Source organism: Heterocephalus glaber, unplaced genomic scaffold, assembly GCF_053883595.1.
Source record: "Heterocephalus glaber isolate CG9 unplaced genomic scaffold, H.glaber_assembly_v1.0 deba00001773, whole genome shotgun sequence".
In the NCBI taxonomy this organism is placed as follows: Eukaryota; Metazoa; Chordata; class Mammalia; order Rodentia; family Bathyergidae; genus Heterocephalus; species Heterocephalus glaber.
Window position 1 is genome coordinate 9,711,797 of NW_028258463.1, and position 18,712 is coordinate 9,730,508.

Genomic DNA, 18,712 nt, shown 5'->3' on the forward strand with positions numbered 1-18,712 from the left:
ACTGGGCTGCTCTGCTGACTGGCTCATTTGCCTCTCTGAAGTAAGCTTAATAGATAGATGAGCTAATACCCTAACCATCCAGACCGGTGACTCTCCATTGTTAAGTACAAACAAAGCTCCTCCTTTCTGCCTTTACCACTCGCCCTCACCTCTGGCTGCAGACATGGCATTGTGGAGAAGATACCTCAAGTTTATTCCCCAGATGAGTCGAAAGGCCTGTCAGCCACCCAGCCAGGTGGGTGAGAACAGTAAGGGAGGATTTGGGCAAGGTGCCTTTCCCAAGGCTAGAGCGCATGTTTTCCATTTGGCAAGTGGCTGCTTAATGCAGGGGATCATTTGCACCAATAGTACATAAAGAAGGTTATTGGGCCGGGGATTTAGCTCAGTGGTACCACGCACAAGCAAGCACAAAGTCCTGAGTTCGATTCCCAGTACCAGAAAAAAAAAGGGTATAAAGACATGTGGAATATCATATGTGTATAGCTTATATATTACAAAGGAGAATGTGTCAAAAGATATTTTCTGCCCTTTCAGTCCTTGCAGTGGGGCATTGACCATTCCCCCAGGGTCTAAAATCTCAGGACTTTCATTTATGGAAGAGATCAAGTTTCCCAGACAGTGAATTTTTTGTTTTGTGTCTTAAGAAACTTCTTTACCTACCCTGGGGAATCACTGGGAAGTTGGTTTCTTTGTTTTTTTGTACTGAGGATTGAACCCAGGACCTTCCCAGTCCTTGTTTTTTGGTTTTTTGTTTATTTGGTACAGGGATCAAACTCAGAACCTTTAGTTTGTGAGGCAGGTGCAGTGCCACTGAGCTAAATCCCCAGCTGTTTGTTTTTGAAGACGTGATCGTGCCAAGTTGCCCAGGCTGGACTCAAACTTGCAATCCTGCCTCAGCCTCCCAGACTGCTGAGATTCCAGGCCCAGTTACTCTGCCCAGCTTGGGGAAGTTCTTTGCAAATTGAGCAGGCGGAGTTTCTGGTTCAACTTCCTGTCCCTTACGTAGACTACACGGTCATCATTACCCTGCTCCCCATTTTTAAGTGTTGGTCTGGATGTATAGATTCCCTCAGCGGACTCCCAGCAGCCTCTCTAGTAGGAGCTTCCACTCTCTTTCCTGTGCCCTCCCACTACACCGCAGCCCAGGGCACAATATCCCCTTACCTATACCGTTGCTGAGTTATGGGGCATCTCTACCTTTGCCAAGTGCTAGCTAGCCCTTGGCCATAGAACCCCTGGTTTTATTTATTTTATTTTATTTTGGTTTTCTTGTGGTACCAGGGATCAAACCCTGGTACCTGCTTGCAAGGCAGGCAGCAGAACCACTGAGCTAAATCCCCAGCATTTTACTTTGGTTTTTTGAGGCAGGCTCTCATTACTTAGGCCAGGCTAGCCTTGAACTCCACTATGTACCTCAGGCTGGCCTCGAACTCCCTGCAATCCTCCTGCCTCCGCCTCCTGACTGCTGGAATGACAGGTGTACACCACCATGCCCAGCCTTTGTTTTAATTAAACTGCAGTGACTGTATACAAACGCTCTCTTCCCCATCCATGTTCCCAGGACACAGATATCATGCCTTATTCACAGTGCTAAACTAAAATCTAACAACTTCGAAAGTCTGGATGGATTCCATGGCATTCTTCCTACTTTCCAGTTCCGCTTATTCTAAACCCAACAGCCTGGCTCCCGGTCCTTCCTCCTCAGCCCTTTTTTTCCCTCGCGCTGGGTGCCCCGGGCTCCCGTTGTGCACGAGCCAGGTGGATCTCAAGGGGACCCAGTCGGGGGCAAATTGGGTGAATGTGGGTGCAAAAGCTGCCCGGCAACTCATGACGTCAACCCTCTCCGCCATCGGATAGGTCCCACCACTCCAAACCCATTGGGGTGCTCTTAGATTCCGTAGTAGCCCAGGTTGGAGCCTGAAGGGAACTCTCGTGGACATTCACAGAAATGTACCCAAGAGAAAGACAAAAGGAAAGCGCTACACTTTAAGCGCTTCAAAGAAAGCCCCACTGGTGCTCTCAGACTCCTCCCAGCTCGAAGATCCGCCTCCACCCTGCAGCTCGGCTGTTGATTTCTTTCCCCTTTTGGACTCGGCCGGCGGCCCGCCGGGCCTGGCGTTTCCCAGAAGGCCCCGCGCCGGGAAGGAGTTTTGCAGCTGCTCCGTCATCGTGCGGCCCGCAGCGAGCCCGCGCTAGTCTGCAGGCCTGGCTCGGTTTCTGGTCCTCGGTGCGAGGCTTCACGCGAGGCCCCGGCCTCGGTCCGCGGACTAGGCCGCGACTCCGAGCACCATGAAGCAGGAGGGCTCGGCGCGGCGCCGCGGCACGGACAAGGCGAAGCCGCCGCCCGGCGGAGGGGAACCCGAACCGCCCCCGCCCCCGGGCCCCCAGGATGTGGAGATGAAGGAGGAGGCGGCGGCCGGCGGCGGAGCCCCCGGGGAGGCGGACGGAAAGGCGGCTAGGACGGCGGAGCACTCCCAGCGGGAGCTGGACACCGTCACCTTGGAGGGTACGGGAGCTCGCGTCAGAAGCGCGCCCCGATTGCGGGTGACAGCGACCCCGGGGAGGCGGCTTCTCCTGGGACGCAGTGCGGCCGCCCCGACCGCGTTCCTCGGGCTCAGTCCCTGGGACTGGGTCGTAAGTGTTTGCCCCTTTAGCCCGACACCCGACCTCAACCCCGATGACTGAAGCCAGTCTCCGCCCGCCCTGGCCGGGGTTGGATCTTGGGCTCGCTGGGCCCGGGCGCTCCCTCTTCAGAGTCCTCCCCTCCGACCTGCTCCATGTACCTGCGCCCGGCTGGACCCAGCCCCTGTCTGCTAGGTGCCAGTCCTGTTTGCAGGTCCTCTTGTTCCTCTTGATTTTATTTTTCCCACTTAGAGCTGCTTGTCTGCACTTGGAGTGGGCAGGGTGAAAGCTTCCCACTGTGAGCCTGGTGCTGTTTTCTGGGGTCTCGATCAAGTGCGACCAGAATGCTTAGTGGGCTTACTCTGAACTGCTTGAGAAGCCACCCCAAGATATTGAGATAAGCAAAGTTATGCTCCTGGGTGGAGCTTTGAGAATGTGATACCATTGACTACAGAGCTCTTATCCCAAAGTTGGACAACAGAAGCAATATTATGGTCCTGTTACCTAAAATAACATGATAGTGGCAAAGATGCATTACCGTGTGTATGTTTGTGTGTGTGTGTGTGTGTGTATGTGTATTCACACACACATACATTTTCCCTTGTCTCTTGGTTATATCTGAAAAGCTAGTGTACAGAATCCATAAATATCGCTTAACGTGACTGTATATTGTGCCCTGCCCTTTTTTTTTTCTTTTGAGATGGGATCTCCCTGTGTAGCCCAGGCTGGGCTCAAACTCTCAGGATCCTCCTGCCTCAGCCTCCAGAGTCCTGAGATTACAGGCCTTTGCCACTGAACCTAGCAATGAGTCTCCCATAGAACCACTGGCCAGAAGTGGTGAGGGACGGATAGGAGTGGGAAGCAACCCTGTCTTTTTCTTCTTGGTCCTCAGACATCAAGGAGCATGTGAAACAGCTGGAGAAAGCTGTCTCAGGCAAGGAGCCAAGATTTGTGCTGCGGGCCCTGCGGATGCTGCCTTCCACTTCACGCCGCCTCAACCACTATGTTCTCTACAAGGCTGTGCATGGCTTCTTCACCTCCAACAATGCCACTCGAGACTTCTTGCTGTCCTTCCTGGAAGAGGTGAGGGCTCAGGCATCAGACCCCCCGGGACAGATTGGCTTTGTCCTGAAGACCTGTCCGTTACCTGCTGTAGCATAAGTAGAAACACCTGAGCACTCCATTCTTTCTTTTGTTGTGGGGATTTTTGTTTTTAGCATTTTTGTGGTTTGTTTTTTTTTTGGTACCAGGGATCGAGCGGGTCCTTGCACTTGTGCAGCAGGTGGCGAAACCACTGAGGTAAATCCCCGGCCCATGTTTTTGGTTTTTTAAGACAGGGTCTTGCTATGTAGTCCAAGCTGGCCTCGAACTCAACAGCAATCCTCCTGCCTCAGCCTTCTGAGTGCTGGGATGACAGGTGTGCCCTACCACACCAGCCCTACCAATCCATTCTAAACTCACCTGCTTAGTGACAAGGGAACTGTCCTTCCTGGTAGTGTCACTCTTCCAAGCCAGGGTGTCAAGACCGTCGAGCCACGCTCATCTCCCAGTGCCCCCATCTAACCCTGTCCTCTGACTGTGTCACGCCTCTGTTGTCCTAGGAGAGGTCTCTGGGAGGAAGCCTCACTGTGCTGCAGGGTAAAACAGGTCAAGAGCACAGGTTTTTGAGCTAGAGTTGAATTTGAATCCAAACCCTACCAGGGAGTTCCTGTGGACTTGGGCAGTGATGTAATATCCTGTGCCTCAGTTTAGTCAGTCTCGGGGTGTGGTGAATGGATTGGAGGTGGGAGGAGCCTGCAAGACTCCAGAACAGTGCCTGATGTGTAGCATACACTGCGCAGTGGGTTCATTGGTGGCCGCGTCCCTGTCCCGGGCAACCTTGTTCTCTGGAGGTGTGAAATCCTCTCATGCAACGAGGTCCAGGCCTCTACCCTCCCAGACCTCCCCCTGCACTGCCCTGACGTCCTGTGCACCCGCAGTGTGGAAAACTCCAAAACTCCCTGAAAGCCACACTTGGAGAGTTGTTTCCTGGGAAAGGGGAAGCGTGCCCTCCCGACACTCCCTTGGATGCTTTCTAACCTTTGCGTCCCTAAATTCACCAAACATGATTTTCTCTTGGGCTGACTTAACACGATACCTGTCACAGTGTCAGCGAGGAGGTTAAAAATAGGTCAGTGTACATGTCAGGCCCCTAGACTGCCTTTGTTTCCACTCTGAAGAAAATTTTCTTTGTCTCATTCTGGATTTTATCTTTATAGTCATTTGGCTGATAGTGTTTACAGTGGTTCCAAGTGTAGTGGTTTTAGCTAGGCATGGTGGCACACACCTGTAATTGCAGCACTTGGAAGGCTGAGGAAGGAGGATCACCATGAGTTTGAGGCCAGCCCAAACTATGTAGCAGGACCCTGTCTCAAAAAAAAAAAAAAGTGCAGTGGTTTAATCTCGACTTCAATTTATAGGCTTTTTTTTCCCTCTTCGGTACTGGGGGTCAAACTCAGGACCTTGTACTTAACAAGCAAGCATGGTGCCACTGAGCTAAATCCCCGACCCTTCTTTGTTATTTTTCATTTTTCATTTTTCTTGGTACCGGGGATCAAACTCGGGTCCCTGTGCTTGCGAGGCAAGCGGCAGAACCACTGAGCTAAATCCCCAGCCCTTTTTTTTTTCATTTTTTGAGACAGTCACTGTATAGTTTAGGTTGGCCTTGAACTCACTGTGTAGCCCAGGCTGGCCTTGAACTTGCAGTGATCCTCCTGCCTCAGCCTCCTGAGTGCTGGGATTGCAGGCCTGCACCACCATGCCCAGCTGAGGATTTCTTTGCAAGCCAACCTATTGTTTTTTCTCTCTACTCAACTTTTTTTTTTTTTTTGGTACGGGGGTGGGGGTAGGGGATCGAACTCGGGACCTTGCGCTTGTGAGGCAGGTGGCAGCGGAACCACTGAGCTAAATCCCTGGGCCTCTTACATTATCTTTTATGTTCCCTTGTATGCTGTTTTTTTGGGGGGTTTTTTGGTGCCAGGGATTGAACTCAGGACCTTGCACTTTCTTGGCAGGAGATGGCACCACTGAGCTATATCCCTGGCCCACTCCAGTGTATTCTGTAAAGGTGTCTGTGGCATCCGTTAACCCTCTTCTGTGTTCACCTCCTTACCAGCCTCCTTGGTTCCCTCAGGAAGGAGACTCTTTACTTTTGAATCCCCAGCACCTGTGAAAATCTCGGTGCATCGTAACCCCTCAGCAAATACAAAGGGAAACACAGCGGTTGCTCGGTGCATTCCTGGCTGACTGACCCTCCTCTGCCCTCTTGTAGCCCATGGACACAGAAGCCGACTTGCAGTTCCGACCCCGCTCAGGGAAAGCTGCGTCAGCCCCTCTGCTGCCGGAAGTGGAAGCCTATCTGCAGCTGCTCATGGTCATCTTCCTGATGAACAGCAAACGCTATAAAGAGGTGGACGGAGCACAGTGGGCTGGGAGGGGCCGTGAATGCCAGTGTCAGTGCTCGGGTTCTTTGGGGAAGACAGAATGGGCTGATGATAGTCAGACCCAGGCTCCACCCAGCTGTGCCGCAGGCAGATTCATTTCTCCTGGCCACTCACTAAGTGGAGATCGCAGTGCCTACCTTGCAGGGTCATCGGTCCTGTCACTTGGAATAAGGTGTTCAGGAAGACAGGCCCAAAGCAGAGGCCCCCCATCCCGCTTTACTCAACAGCGGCTGCTTTTCTGGGGTGCGGATTGAGCATCCCTAGACCAAACACTCCCACACCAAACTGTGGGGCACGCGAACAATACCGACCTTACACGGTGACCTCCCGCCTATGCGCCGGAGGAATGTGAGGCATAAATGAATTTCCTGTTCAGGTTTGGGTCTTCGTTGTGGCTGTGTAAATATCCCAGAATTTGAAAAAGAAACCCTAAGTCTGAGACACTTCTGGTCCCAAGCTTTTCCAGCAAGGAATAGCCTGTGCACAGGGTGGCTCCCTTGTCACTCTCACAGGAGGGTGCTCTGTGACAGCTGCCACCCCTCTGCTCCCTGCTTTATTTGCTTGTTTCAAGATAAAAGTCACCCTCCAAGGTGTTCAGTCCGGTGGTTCTGCTGTTGTCACAAGTTGCACAGCTGTCACCACTCCTTCCAGGACATTGTCACCACCCCAGAAAGACACGGCATCAGCAGGCAGCATCAGCAGGCACTGCCCGCCCTGCCCCGCCCCGCCTGGCTCCCTCGTCTGTCTCGAAAATGGGCCTGGTCTGGATATTTCATGGGAATGGAATCACAGCTGTGTGGCCTGGTGTCTGGCTTTCACTTAGCAAGCCTGAGGGCTTTCTTTTTTGGTTTTTTGAGATAGGGTCTGGCTTTGTAGTTCAGGCTGGCCCTGAACTCACTATGTAGCCCAGGCTGGCCTTTGGCCATCCTCCTGCCTCAGCCTCCCAAGTGCTCAGATTATAGGTATGCACCACCACCCCCAGCTTTTTTCTTTCTTTTTTAATTTTTTTTTGTGTGTGTGCCAGGGATCAAACTCAAGTCCTTGCGCTTGTGCAGCAGGCGGCAAAACCACTGGGCTAAATCCCCAGCCCTCTTTTTTAAATTTTGAGACAGGGCAGGGGATTTAGCTCAGTGGTTCTGCCACCTGCCTCAAAAGTGCAAGGTCCCGAGTTCGATCCCCAGTACCAAAAAAAAAAAAAATTGAGACAGCATCTCCTGAAATCACTGAGTTCCCCAGGCTGGGCTTGAACTTTGAATCCTCCTGCCTCAGCCTCCCGGAGTCCTGGGATGGTGGGCATGTGCCATTGTGCATGAAGTTTTAAAGATTGTTCCATGCCAAAGCATGTGTCAGTCAGAACTTCCTTTTTGTGGCTGAATAATGTTTCAGTGTGTGTTTTTTCCCCACCCATGGTTGTGCCTCGCTGCAGTTATTAGGGACTTTTATGTGAAGCCATTTCCGGTGCTGGCTGTGTGGCGGGGAGCGGGCCTAGCTCTAGGACAGGCGCGTGTAATGCTCCGGTTTACTCCTCTTGCCTCCCTGTTGGCTTCCTCCTCAGGCACAGAAAATCTCTGATGACCTGATGCAGAGGATCAGCACTCAGAACCGCAGGGCGCTGGACCTCGTGGCCGCCAAGTGTTACTATTACCACGCCCGCGTCTGGGAGTTCCTGGGCAAGCTGGACGTGGTGCGCAGGTGCGGCGGGAGCCTCCGGCTGGACCATGGCAGGTGCCCATGGTGCTGACCCCGAGCTGTGCAGCTGACGCTGGGTGAAGCGGCGGGGAGCCCAGGGCTGTGGGGAGCAGTCTCTGCCCCCTTCACCCACCTCCAGGGTTGGCTGAGCAGTGGTTCAGGGGCGGAAGGACGGGCTGGGGACATCTTTCCCCTGCTCAGAACCTGCAGGAGCCCCATTTCTTTTGTTTTGTTTTGATTTTTGAGACAGGATCTTGCTGTGCAGTTCAGGCTGGCCTTGAACTCCCCACGTAGCCCAGGCTGGCCTTGAATTTTTAGCAGTCCTCCTGCCTCAGCCTCCTGAGTGCTGGGATTACAGGCGTGTGCCACCATGCCCAGCTACAGTGGCTCCATTTTCGTAAGAGAAAACCAGAGCCCTTCCCCTGCTTCCATCTGCCACACCTCATAGTACACTTGTCTCTGAGTCCCTCCAGAGCAGGGATTGTCCTTTGTCCTTTGTTTTTCAGAGGAACAATGATTTTATTAAATCTGTAATATTCTGATACATTCACCCAAGCAGAGTGATAGGGATTGTCCTTTGTGTGCAGCTAGGATAGCACCCCAAAGTTGGGCATGAGGGGAAACATCTGTAATCCCAGCTACTTGGGAGGCTGAGGCAGGAGGGTCAAAGTTTAAGGCCAGCCAGGGCAGCGTGGTGAGACCCATCTCAAAAAGAAATAGAGCAGGGCCGGGGATTTAGCTCAGTGGTTTCATCACCTGCTGCGCAAGCACAAGGACCCGAGTTTGATCCCCGGTACCAAAAAAAAAAGAAATAGAGCCCAGCCGAGGATTTAGCTCAGTGGCACCGTGCCTGCCTCAAAAGCACAATGTCCCTAGTTCGATTCCTGGTATAAAAGAAAAAAGAAAGAAATCGAACAGCACTTGTGCAGTGGCCGGTCAGTAGCTGAGTGTTGAGTGCACAGCCCTCAGAGCAGTGGGTCACTTTTCCAGGAACTGAGAGGCCAGAGGCAGAGGCAGTTCCGAGCTGTGGCCTGTGGCCTCTGCCAGCTTTCTCCTTCCCCCCTGAAGCTTCCTGCATGCGCGGCTGCGGACAGCTACCCTCCGGCATGACGCCGACGGGCAGGCCACGCTGCTGAACCTGCTGCTGCGGAACTACCTGCACTACAGCCTGTACGACCAGGCGGAGAAGCTGGTGTCCAAGTCCGTGTTCCCCGAGCAGGCCAACAACAACGAGTGGGCCAGGTACCTGTACTACACAGGTGAGCAGCGGCCCGCGGGCCTGGGGGTGCGGGGCTCACTCTGCAGGGAAGCGCTTTCTCTGTTTGGTTTTGGTTTACTGAGACAGGGACTCGCTGTGTAGTCCAGGCTGGCCTTGGACTCACTACATAGCCCGTGCTGGCCTCCAGCTCCTTGGGGATCCTCCTGCCTCAGCCTAAGGCTGGGATTGCAGGTGTGGCCACCACAGCCAGCTTCCTGGAGGGTTTTCTGAGGGTGGGTCTGGCCAGCAGTCTGGTTTTGCCTGCCTCGAGTGATGGCGCTCCCCTGATGCTGTCCTGTCCTCCGCCAGGGCGGATCAAAGCCATCCAGCTGGAGTACTCGGAGGCGCGGAGGACCATGACCAATGCGCTCCGGAAGGCTCCGCAGCACACGGCCGTGGGCTTCAAACAGACGGTAGAGGCCTCCCAGCCCAGCCCTCTCCGCCCCTCCGCCCTCCTCCTCCGCCCACTTCCTGTCCCCGGGAGCCCGCCCTGCCCTGCTGTTGGGGGAGGGGCTGAGGTACTCCAGACCCCACGCTGGTCCCGCCCCCACCACACTCACGCTCTGTGGGGCCGGGGCAGCTGGACCTGACCACGGAAACGCTGTGGGTCAGGTGCCGGGCACTGGGCGGGGCGGGGAGGATAGAAGTGGCGTGTCTCGGGCCTGGGTAAAGTCCAGAGTGCCGGAGCCAGGGCTCGGACCCCATTCTGCCCCGCAGCCCTCTGCTCCACTGACCGCAGCACAGGCCGGCAGGCGCGGTGACCTGGGGTCCGGGTCCCGGAGACCCCTTCTGTTTGTGCGCGGAGGCTCAGAGGGAGGCAGATAGGATTTGGGCACACACAGCAAGCAGAGGCCTCCTAGTCTTATGTCAGAACCAATATTCTAAGGATGGGCGCACTGGCAGCTTGCTTGCCGCAGGAGTCACACTAAAGTCTTTCAAAAATCGCTAAAAGCAGGGCTAGGGATTTGGCTCAGTGGCACCATGCCTGCCTCGAAAGTACAAGGCCCTGAGTTTGATCCCTGGTACCGGAAGGAAAAAAAGGTTCCAAGCCCACCAGGCATGGTGGCAGCACGCCCTGGGCTGCTCACCGTTACCGACAAAAAGGAAGTCACTTGCCCCAGTCTGGAGGTCCAAGATGGTGGCACAGCCTGGCTGGGGTTGGTGAGAGCCCCCTGGCCAGAGCGCACTGCCAACCTCAGTGCCCTCACGTGACAGGAAGCTCCTCAGCCACTGGCCCCACCTTCACTAAGCCAGCTTTTCTGCCTCGGTCCTGCCTGCCTCGCCTGGAGCCTGGGCCCTGCCCTCCTGTTGTCTCCCCCCCCCCCCCCCGTGTCCCATCCCCCCCACCAGTCGGTGCAGCCATGGCCTGGACCCCACCCTCCAGGCAGCGTCTGCACATGCACAGTCACCTGTCTGTCTCCAGGTCCTTGTACCAGAGACTCGGTGTCTTCAGCAATAGGACTGGTGTTGCAGCGCTCACTCGGGGCAAGGTGACCGCGCAGTGTGGCTGGCTGCTTCCCGGGTTCGCGTGATCCCCAGAGGACACCAGCCTCAGTGGCCTGCAGTCCACCTTGTGTCATTTCACCTTAGTCACCTCAGCAGAGGCCTCATCTCCAGACACAGTCATATGTTGAGACCCTCGGTTGTCCTTGCTGTGTGATTGTGGCTTTTGGGCACCATTGGGGGTTTTTTTGGTACCAGGGATCAGGTCCTTGGCGCTTTCAAGGCAGGCGGCGTAACCACTAAGCTAAATCCCCGGCACCACCATTGGTTTTTATTTGCAGCTTTTGGGGGTTTGTGGGTGAGAATTTACTGAGAATTGAGCCTAGTGCCTTTGCCCTGAACTAATCTTCAGCCCTTTTTTATTTTGTTATTTGGAAATAGGGCTTCACTAAGTTGCCCAGGCTAGCCTTGAACTTGCAATCCTCCTGCCTCAGCCTCCCAAGTAGCTGGGGTCACAGGCTTGCACCCCATGCCCAGCTTCAACACCGGATTGCCCCTCTTCCGCTCCAGCTCCTCCCTTGCCCGAGTCTCTGGAGAGGGCCCGGACATTTGGCCCCTAGTTCGTCCCTAGCAAACCCTCAGCCCTGAGTCTTCCCACTTTGCACACGCAGGCAGGACCTACAGGGTCACCTCTGATGTCCCCGCTTCCCAGTCACTAAGTCATCTGCTGCCATCTCTGTGTCCTCCCTGTTTGAGCCACTGCCGTTGCCGGACACTGTGGGTTGCCATCCCCGACCCCTCCCCGGTTCCCCTTTCTCCCAGCTGCTGACTGAGCAGCGCTCTGTGCCGGAAGCCCCTTCAGCCCAGCAAGCACCTGCAGCCGGCTGGCATCCTTACTGCTCTTCGCACTGGGATGGGATGGGCGGGTTGCTGCCTAGGGCCCTCTGCCGGCGGTGTGGGTCTCTCCTGGTGCCCCCTCCACCCCATCGTGGCCCGCCTTCCTGCCTTCTGGGCCTGCTGCCTGCGGAGACATCACAGAGCCGCTAAGGCGCCCCCTCAGCTGTGCCGTGTCCCTGGTTTCCCCTCACCCGTGGGTCACTTCCTGGTGCAAGAAAGGCCTGGGGCTCACACCTGTAATCTCGCCACTCTGAGAAGCTAAGGCAGGAAGATCAAGTTTGGGCCCCGCCTGGGCAACTTATCACCCTAACAAATCCCTGTCTCAGAATTTAAAAAGCATGAAGGGCTGGGGATGCAGCTCAGGCCAAATCCTCGGGTTCAGTGCCCAATACCCCCCTAGAAAATGTAAATAAAAGGCCGGCTGTGCTCGTCCATACCCTCTGCCCGCTGGCTCACCGGTCCGCCAGGCCCTCTCTGCGCCTCTGTCGGGACCCCCAGCGTGCACTGCCCTCCTCCCTCGGGGGGGGGGGGGCGCTCCCCTGGGAGCCCACCCGCCCACTGTCCCGCGTCCCCAGGTGCACAAGCTGCTGATCGTAGTGGAGCTGCTGCTGGGTGAGATCCCCGACCGCCTGCAGTTCCGCCAGCCCTCGCTCAAGCGCTCGCTCATGCCCTACTTCCTGCTCACGCAAGGTAAGGCCGCCTGCCGCCCGCCATGCCCTCCCCTCCCTTGCCCTGCCCTGCCCTCCTCTCCCCTCCTCTCCTCTCCTCTCCCCTCCTCTCTTCCTCTCCTCCCCTCCCGCCCGCAGCCGTCAGGACCGGCAACTTGGCCAAGTTCAGCCAGGTGCTTGATCAGTTCGGGGAGAAGTTCCAGGCGGACGGGGCCTACACGCTGATCATCCGGCTGCGGCACAACGTGATCAAAACAGGTGTGGAGCCCGCCCCCCGCGCTTCCGGCCCGCGGGGGGGAGGCCCGGCGCCCACCGCCCATCTCGTCTCCGCCTCCCGCAGGCGTGCGCATGATCAGTCTCTCCTACTCGCGCATCTCGCTGGCCGACATCGCGCAGAAGCTGCAGCTCGACAGCCCTGAGGATGCCGAGTTCATCGTGGCCAAGGTGGGGCTGGGGCTGGGCGGTGCGGGGACGCGGTGGGGGGGGGGGGGGCGGGGGGGCGAAGGCGAAGGCGGGTCTTGAGTGAGGGCGGGGATGGAATGGGGCGGAGGGGCCGGTGACCGCGCCCCCGGCGCCCCCCCCAGGCCATCCGGGACGGCGTGATCGAGGCCAGCATCAACCACGAGAAAGGCTACGTGCAGTCCAAGGAGATGATCGACATCTACTCCACGCGGGAGCCGCAGCTGGCCTTCCACCAGCGCATCTCCTTCTGCCTGGACATCCACAACATGTCGGTCAAGGTGCGTCCTGCTCGCGGCCGACCCCGGGCGGCCCTCCCGCAAGGTCGGGGCCTCCCTAGCCGGCAGCCACAGCCTCCGTGCCAGCCCCTGCTCTCCCGCTGTCCCCAGGCCATGCGGTTTCCCCCCAAGTCGTACAACAAGGACCTGGAGTCCGCAGAGGTGAGTGAGCCCCGGGCTCCCCTCTATGTAGACCGAGGGACCTGGGTCACCGCGGTCCCGGACACCTCCCCGCCTCCCCCCAGGAACGCAGGGAGCGCGAGCAGCAGGACCTGGAATTCGCCAAAGAGATGGCGGAGGACGACGACGACAGCTTCCCCTGAGCCAGCCTCGGAGGCGGCCCTGCGCAGGCGGCTCAGACTGCAGGGCGCGTGCGCGCTGAGCCCGGGGCCCCTCTGCTCCGCTCTCAGGGACAGCGCGGGTGATGCGTGCCGGGCAGCGGCCTGAGCTGCGGGCGGGTGCGGGAAGGGGCGGCCCTGCGCGGGAGCCTGGAGCGGGCGTCCATGGGGCGGAATGTCTTTTGAAGCATCAGTTACGATTTTTAAACAATAAAGAATTCTCCAAAGCCCCGGCCATCACCTGGGTTCCTCCGCTCTGCCCCATGGCCGCAGGGCGACAGCTGCACTCTGGGCCTGGGGACTGGGTTTTCTGAGACAGCCGGGCGCTTCCCCCGGCTTTGAAGTGCAGACTGAAGAGGGCGGGCGTCCGCCCCGCGGGTGGGAAGCAGGCCCTGCCCGGGCTGCCCCCCCCAAGGGCACGCCCCGCCTGCGACAATCCCAGCGGCTGTGGCACCACAGGGCCCTACGGACCCGACCCGTGCGCACAGAGCGGGTGTGTGGCTCCGCCGGCAGAGCTCTCCCGGGAGGCGGCAGGGCCTCACCTTCTCCGCCTGCGCATGCCCACTTGTTGTCTGTCAAGGTGGACGTGTGCGTGCCCTGTGACTGAGGATTCTAGTCTTCCACACACCTGTAATCCTTGCACTTGACAGGCTGAGGCAGGAGGATCGCTGTGAGTTCAAGGCCAGCCTGAACCATGTAAGGAGACCCTGTCTCAAAAACAAAACAATTCTACTTCTCAGTTAAGCCTTCAAGCGGGTTGGCCGAGCAAGCCTTTTGGTGTGAGGCATATATACCCCGAGTGAGGAATGGCTTATCTATTAAATGGTTAATGAAAAAAATAAAAAGTATTTTACAACGTGCAAAAACATTTGACATTTAAGTCCCAATGTCCAAGTATAATTCATTTACTTCGTGGGTGTGTGCGCCTGAACATGCCTGTGTGTGATACTGGGGGTTGAACCCAGGGCCTTTGTGCTGAGCTACATCATTTTTACTTTGCGACAGGGTCCTGCTAAGTCACTAAATTGCCCACAATGGGCTCAAATTTGAATCCTCCTGTCTCAGTCTCCCAGAGTGCTGGGATTACAGACGTGCATCACTGTGCCTGGCTCGTGTACGTATTTTTCATAGCTGCTTTTGTGCTAGAAAGGCAGAATTGAGAAGTTGTGACCGAGCCGGCTCGGCACAGGCTTAAAACACGTGGGCGTGCTGTCTGGCCCCTGCGTCCACATTGTCCGGCCTGGCTCCACGTCTGGGGACTCACCCCGGAAAGATCTGGAGGGAGTCAGTTGTGTCTGTCCTGGACACTAGTGCACTCCTCGTGATCACCCCGGCATGGCGTGATGACTGAGCCCCCGGTGTTCGAATGGCCCCGGGCGAGGTGTGGTACCGGGTGTCAGCCCCCGTGAACGCCATGTCATCTAGGCCGGGACCTTGGGCATGGGCAGTCCAGTGCCCACAGGGGTCAGGGGGTGATAATCCCCCGTACAGAGGGGCAGACGCAAGGGACATCCAGAGCTGTTTTTGTTTTTGGTTTTGTTTTTAACGTGATAGTAAAAACAATTTGCAAACTCGGACCAGGTGGCAGAACGTGAACGAGGGGCAGGTGACGGCTCCACCACGCATGGCCACCAGAGGGCGCCCCAGCCTCAGAGACGCCCGCCTGGGCTCTGCCCCTTGCATCCAGAGCACCTTCTGTGCTTGGGCGCGGACAGCCCCGCCAGGCAGGCCCCAGGCCCCACGGAGCTCAGAACTGAGGCAGATCCCTCCTCGTTGAGACACCAAGTCTGCTTCTGTGACCTTGGGTAGGGTCCTACCCTCCTGGCCCAGGTCACAGGCTGCAGGGGCACCAAGGCTGCTTCCGGTGCTAATGCTGCAGGGTTCCAGCGCGTGGGACCCACAGACTCACCTTCCTCACCCCTGCCCGGTCCACCCTGGGCCGGGGGAGTGTCATGCCCCAGGTCCCCATTCCAAAGCCCCGGGACTGTGTTGTAGTGGACCAGAGCAACTGTGCCAGCCTCATGTGCCAGGGCAATTGTGCGAGGAGGTGGAAGGGCAGGGTCAGGTGAGCCAAGGGCCCCAAGAGGGTCTTGATTCATTCAGGACTGACATCCGGTTTCCTCTGGCCTCTGCCTGGATTCCGGGGGCTTAAGGGGGTGAGTCATGGGGGCTTGTTGGGGAGTTCCCAGATAATCAGCTTGGGACAGGACGACCTGGAAGGACCCACGGTGCCTCTCCAAGTGCGGGAAGGAAAACTCAGGGTCCTGTCTCAGGGCCGGCCCACAAGAGGCCAAGAGGGCCCTGGGAGTTTCTGGGTCAGCGGGAGGAGGCAACGAGCTGCTTCCTCGGCCCTAGAATTAGACCTTGGGGGCAGGAGGCTTGGGACTCCCGGGGAGGGGCACAGGGGCTCCGCAGGGTTCCCGCCCGAGCTCGGAGGGGCGTCGGTCCCCATGGAGGACCCTGGGACAGCCTCCAGCCTCCCCCTCCCCTTCGGCCTCCCGGACTTCGGGCCTTTGGGCCTTTGTCAGTTTCTGGTCAACCCCCCCGGGGGGGGGGGGCTCAGCCCTGGGCGTGGCCTAGTGGAGGAAGAGAATTTGAGGGGGACCAGACGTCAAAGAAGGATCAGAGATTCCACAGTTTCACAAAACTTTCGCAAACAGCTTTGTGTCCCAACGCCCTTGCATTGTCCTGGACACCAACAAATTTGCATAACTCCTGGGAAGTTATTACTAAGTCTTTGTCGTAGCCCCAGGTAATTTCCTCCCAGGGCTCCATGGGTTCTGTATAAAGGTCCTCCAAGTGGGTCTGACAGCCACAGCCAGCAGTCCCAGCCCTCCCTGCACCCCCATGGCCCACGCTGCTGCCCCGCGGCCTGTGAAGCTGATGGGTGAGTGTGGCCGCCTTTGGGGTCTGAGCTGGGGGCGCTGGGGACCTCAGCCCGGCCAGGTTTCAGCCACTCTGCTTCCTCCACTGGGAGGGACTGTGGGAGTGGCAGTGTCTTCCATCTGCTTCCAGCCCTACTGCTGCTCTTGCACAGTGCGCTCTGGCCCGGACACAAGGCCGCGCCCCTGGACACTGCCAGCCCCCTGCCCCTGCCCCGAAGCTTCGTGCTCAAGTGCTTGGAGCAGGCACGGAGGGTCCAGGCCGAAGCCGTGGAGATGCAGCAGAAGCTAGTGAGTGTGGGGACCTGGGGGAGCCTGAGGGAGGAAGGTGGGGAGGAGGTGCCCGGGAAGGGGCGCAGAGGGTGACACAGGACCCACAGGCATGGAGGGGAGCTGGGCAGGGACCCCGTGTTGGGTGTCAGGGCCACTGGGCGATGGAGACCGGGAGGACTCAGTCCCAGGGAGTGACGCTCCACATCCTTCCACCCCCAGTGTGCCACGTACAGGCTGTGCCACCCCGAGGAGCTGACACTGCTGGGCCACTCCCTGAGCATCCCATGGGTCCCCCTGAAGGGCTGCTCCAGCCAGGACCTGCAGCCGGTGAGCCGGAGGGCGTGGGCTGAGGGGGGCTGCACCCCAGTGCCCGGCCTGGGCAGCACTGCCTCACTCTTCTGTCCCCCCAGACCCGCTGCCTGCGCCAGCTCCAGGCCGGCCTGGTCCTCTACCGGGGCCTCCTGCGGGCACTGGTGGGGATCTCCCCAGAACTGTCCCCCACTGTGGACACGCTGCAGCTGGATGTTGCTGACTTTGCCACCACCATCTGGCAGCAGGTGAGCCTCGGGGGACGAGCCCAGTGGCCATGCTGGATGCCCACTGCACAGCCTGGCATCGGGGAAGCGTGCTGGGGTCATCAGGGACATCTGACCTCCCCACCCCACCAGGCCCTCCTGCCGCTGGCCCCGAGGAGAGTCGCCCCTGACCTCGTCTTTCCCCCACAGATGGAGGACCTGGGAACAGCCCCGGCCGTGCAGCCCACCCCGGGCACCATGCTGACCTTCACCTCTGCCTTCCAGCGCCAGGCAGTCGGGGCGATGGTGGCCTCGCAGCTGCAGTGCTTCCTGGAGCTGGCCTACCGTGCCCTGCGCTACCTCAGGGGGCCCTGAGCTGGCTCCCGCCAGTGTATTTATCTCTATTTAATATTTATGCCTATTTAACCCTCGTATTTAAGCTCAGGGGAGACAGAGCCCAGCCCAACTCCTGGGTGCTTCCTCCCCATCTCGAGCTCCATTCTCCTGCCCACAGCAGTGAGGAACTCTGCCCTCCTGCCCCGAGCGGGAGGCAGATAGGTAAATACCAGGTATTTATTCCCGAGCCGGCACTGGCCTGCTCCGTCCTGGGCACTGGGGACCGAGTTCGGCCCCCACCCCAGTGCTGCCCAGCGGTGGCCCAGGCACTTCGGGAGGCCGCCCACGTGGGAGGCCACATCCCTGTTTAATATTTAAACAGCACTGTTCCCAGCTCATGGCTGGGTCCCTGTCCGCCACCTGTCCCCACTCCACCACACAGGTCTCGAGCCCTGGAATTTAAGTTTTTCTCTAGTTTTTGGGTGGGTTTTGACTCCAGCACCAGGGGGTGCCCCCCTGGCCTCCACCAAGGCGGGGTTCTCTCTGGAGCCCCCCACGGAAGGGAATGAAAGGGGGAGTCAGGGAAGGGGTGAAAGGGAGCCCGCCCCTTCTCGCTGTAACAAGTGTGTGGATAATAAAGTTGGTGGCTCCTGAGTGTCCCTGCTCCTTGCGTCTCGGGCCAGGGGAGCTGAGGAGGCTGGGGAGGGGTGGGAGGTCCTGGCTCCCTGCATTCCTTCCTGGCCCTTCCTCGGAGCACGGTGCTGGGCACACCGAGGGAGAGGCCACCCGGGGACCCACAGCCGGGGCAGAGGGTGCTGGCTCCGTGCCCACAGAGGGCCAGCATGCGCTGCTGGGCCCTGCATGGCACAGGCCACTCACACCCAGGTCTGTCCTGCCTGTCCCCACTGTCCTCGGCGCTGAAGGGGTCGAAGCCCCAAGCAGCTACGGAGGGGGAGGGTGTAGCTGTCGGAGGGGCCAGAGCCACACCTCAGGTGCCAGGTGCACCCCCAGCCCCACCCCTGACCCCCAGGAGCACAAGGAACCCCACTGCTGTCTCAGGCCATGGGTGTGGCGGGGACAGAAGGGTTCAGCAGTCACCCCAGAGCCAGCTGTGGTGGTTACACCTGTGATCCCAGCATTCAGGAGGCTGAGGCAGGAGGATTGCTGTGACTTTGAGGCCAGCCTGGGCTACATAGTGAGTTCAAGGCCAGACTGGACTATACAATGAGACCTTGTCTCAAAAAGGAAACAAAAGGGGCCGGGGATTTATCTCAGTGGTTTCGCCGGCTGCTGTGCAACTGCAAGGACCAGAGTTCGATCCCCAGTAGCAAAAAAAAAAAAAATATATATATATATATATATATATATATATATATATATCAAAAAGCAAAAAGCAAACAAAAACAGCAACAACAACAAAACAGGGCCAGGGATTTAGCTCAGTGGTGCCTGAACCTGCCTCACAAGCGCAAGGTCCTGAGTTTGATCCCTGGTACCAAAAAAAACAAGTCACCCCAGCCAGACTGGGCGGGGTGACAGAGCAGGGCACCCGTCCTCGTACCTGGGGGCCAG

The 18,712-nt window shown here is 57.9% G+C and overlaps 2 protein-coding genes across 2 annotated transcripts; both read left to right on the forward strand.

The window, feature by feature from the left end:
* Positions 1-2,124: 2,124 nt before the first annotated feature.
* Psmd3 (proteasome 26S subunit, non-ATPase 3) lies at positions 2,125-13,361 on the forward strand. Its single transcript, XM_004859473.4, has 12 exons — positions 2,125-2,506; positions 3,515-3,705; positions 5,933-6,070; positions 7,660-7,796; positions 8,862-9,052; positions 9,361-9,464; positions 11,967-12,081; positions 12,198-12,317; positions 12,400-12,503; positions 12,644-12,799; positions 12,908-12,958; positions 13,042-13,361. The coding sequence occupies exons 1-12, from the start codon at positions 2,290-2,292 to the stop codon at positions 13,117-13,119; spliced, it is 1,602 nt and encodes a 533-aa protein (XP_004859530.1). The 5' UTR covers positions 2,125-2,289; the 3' UTR covers positions 13,120-13,361.
* A 2,435-nt stretch (positions 13,362-15,796) lies between these two features.
* On the forward strand, positions 15,797-17,794 carry Csf3 (colony stimulating factor 3). Its single transcript, XM_004859463.3, has 5 exons — positions 15,797-16,021; positions 16,150-16,307; positions 16,509-16,616; positions 16,700-16,846; positions 17,015-17,794. Exons 1-5 carry the CDS (start codon positions 15,982-15,984, stop codon positions 17,177-17,179), a joined length of 618 nt encoding a protein of 205 aa, XP_004859520.1. The 5' UTR covers positions 15,797-15,981; the 3' UTR covers positions 17,180-17,794.
* Positions 17,795-18,712: the final 918 nt, after the last annotated feature.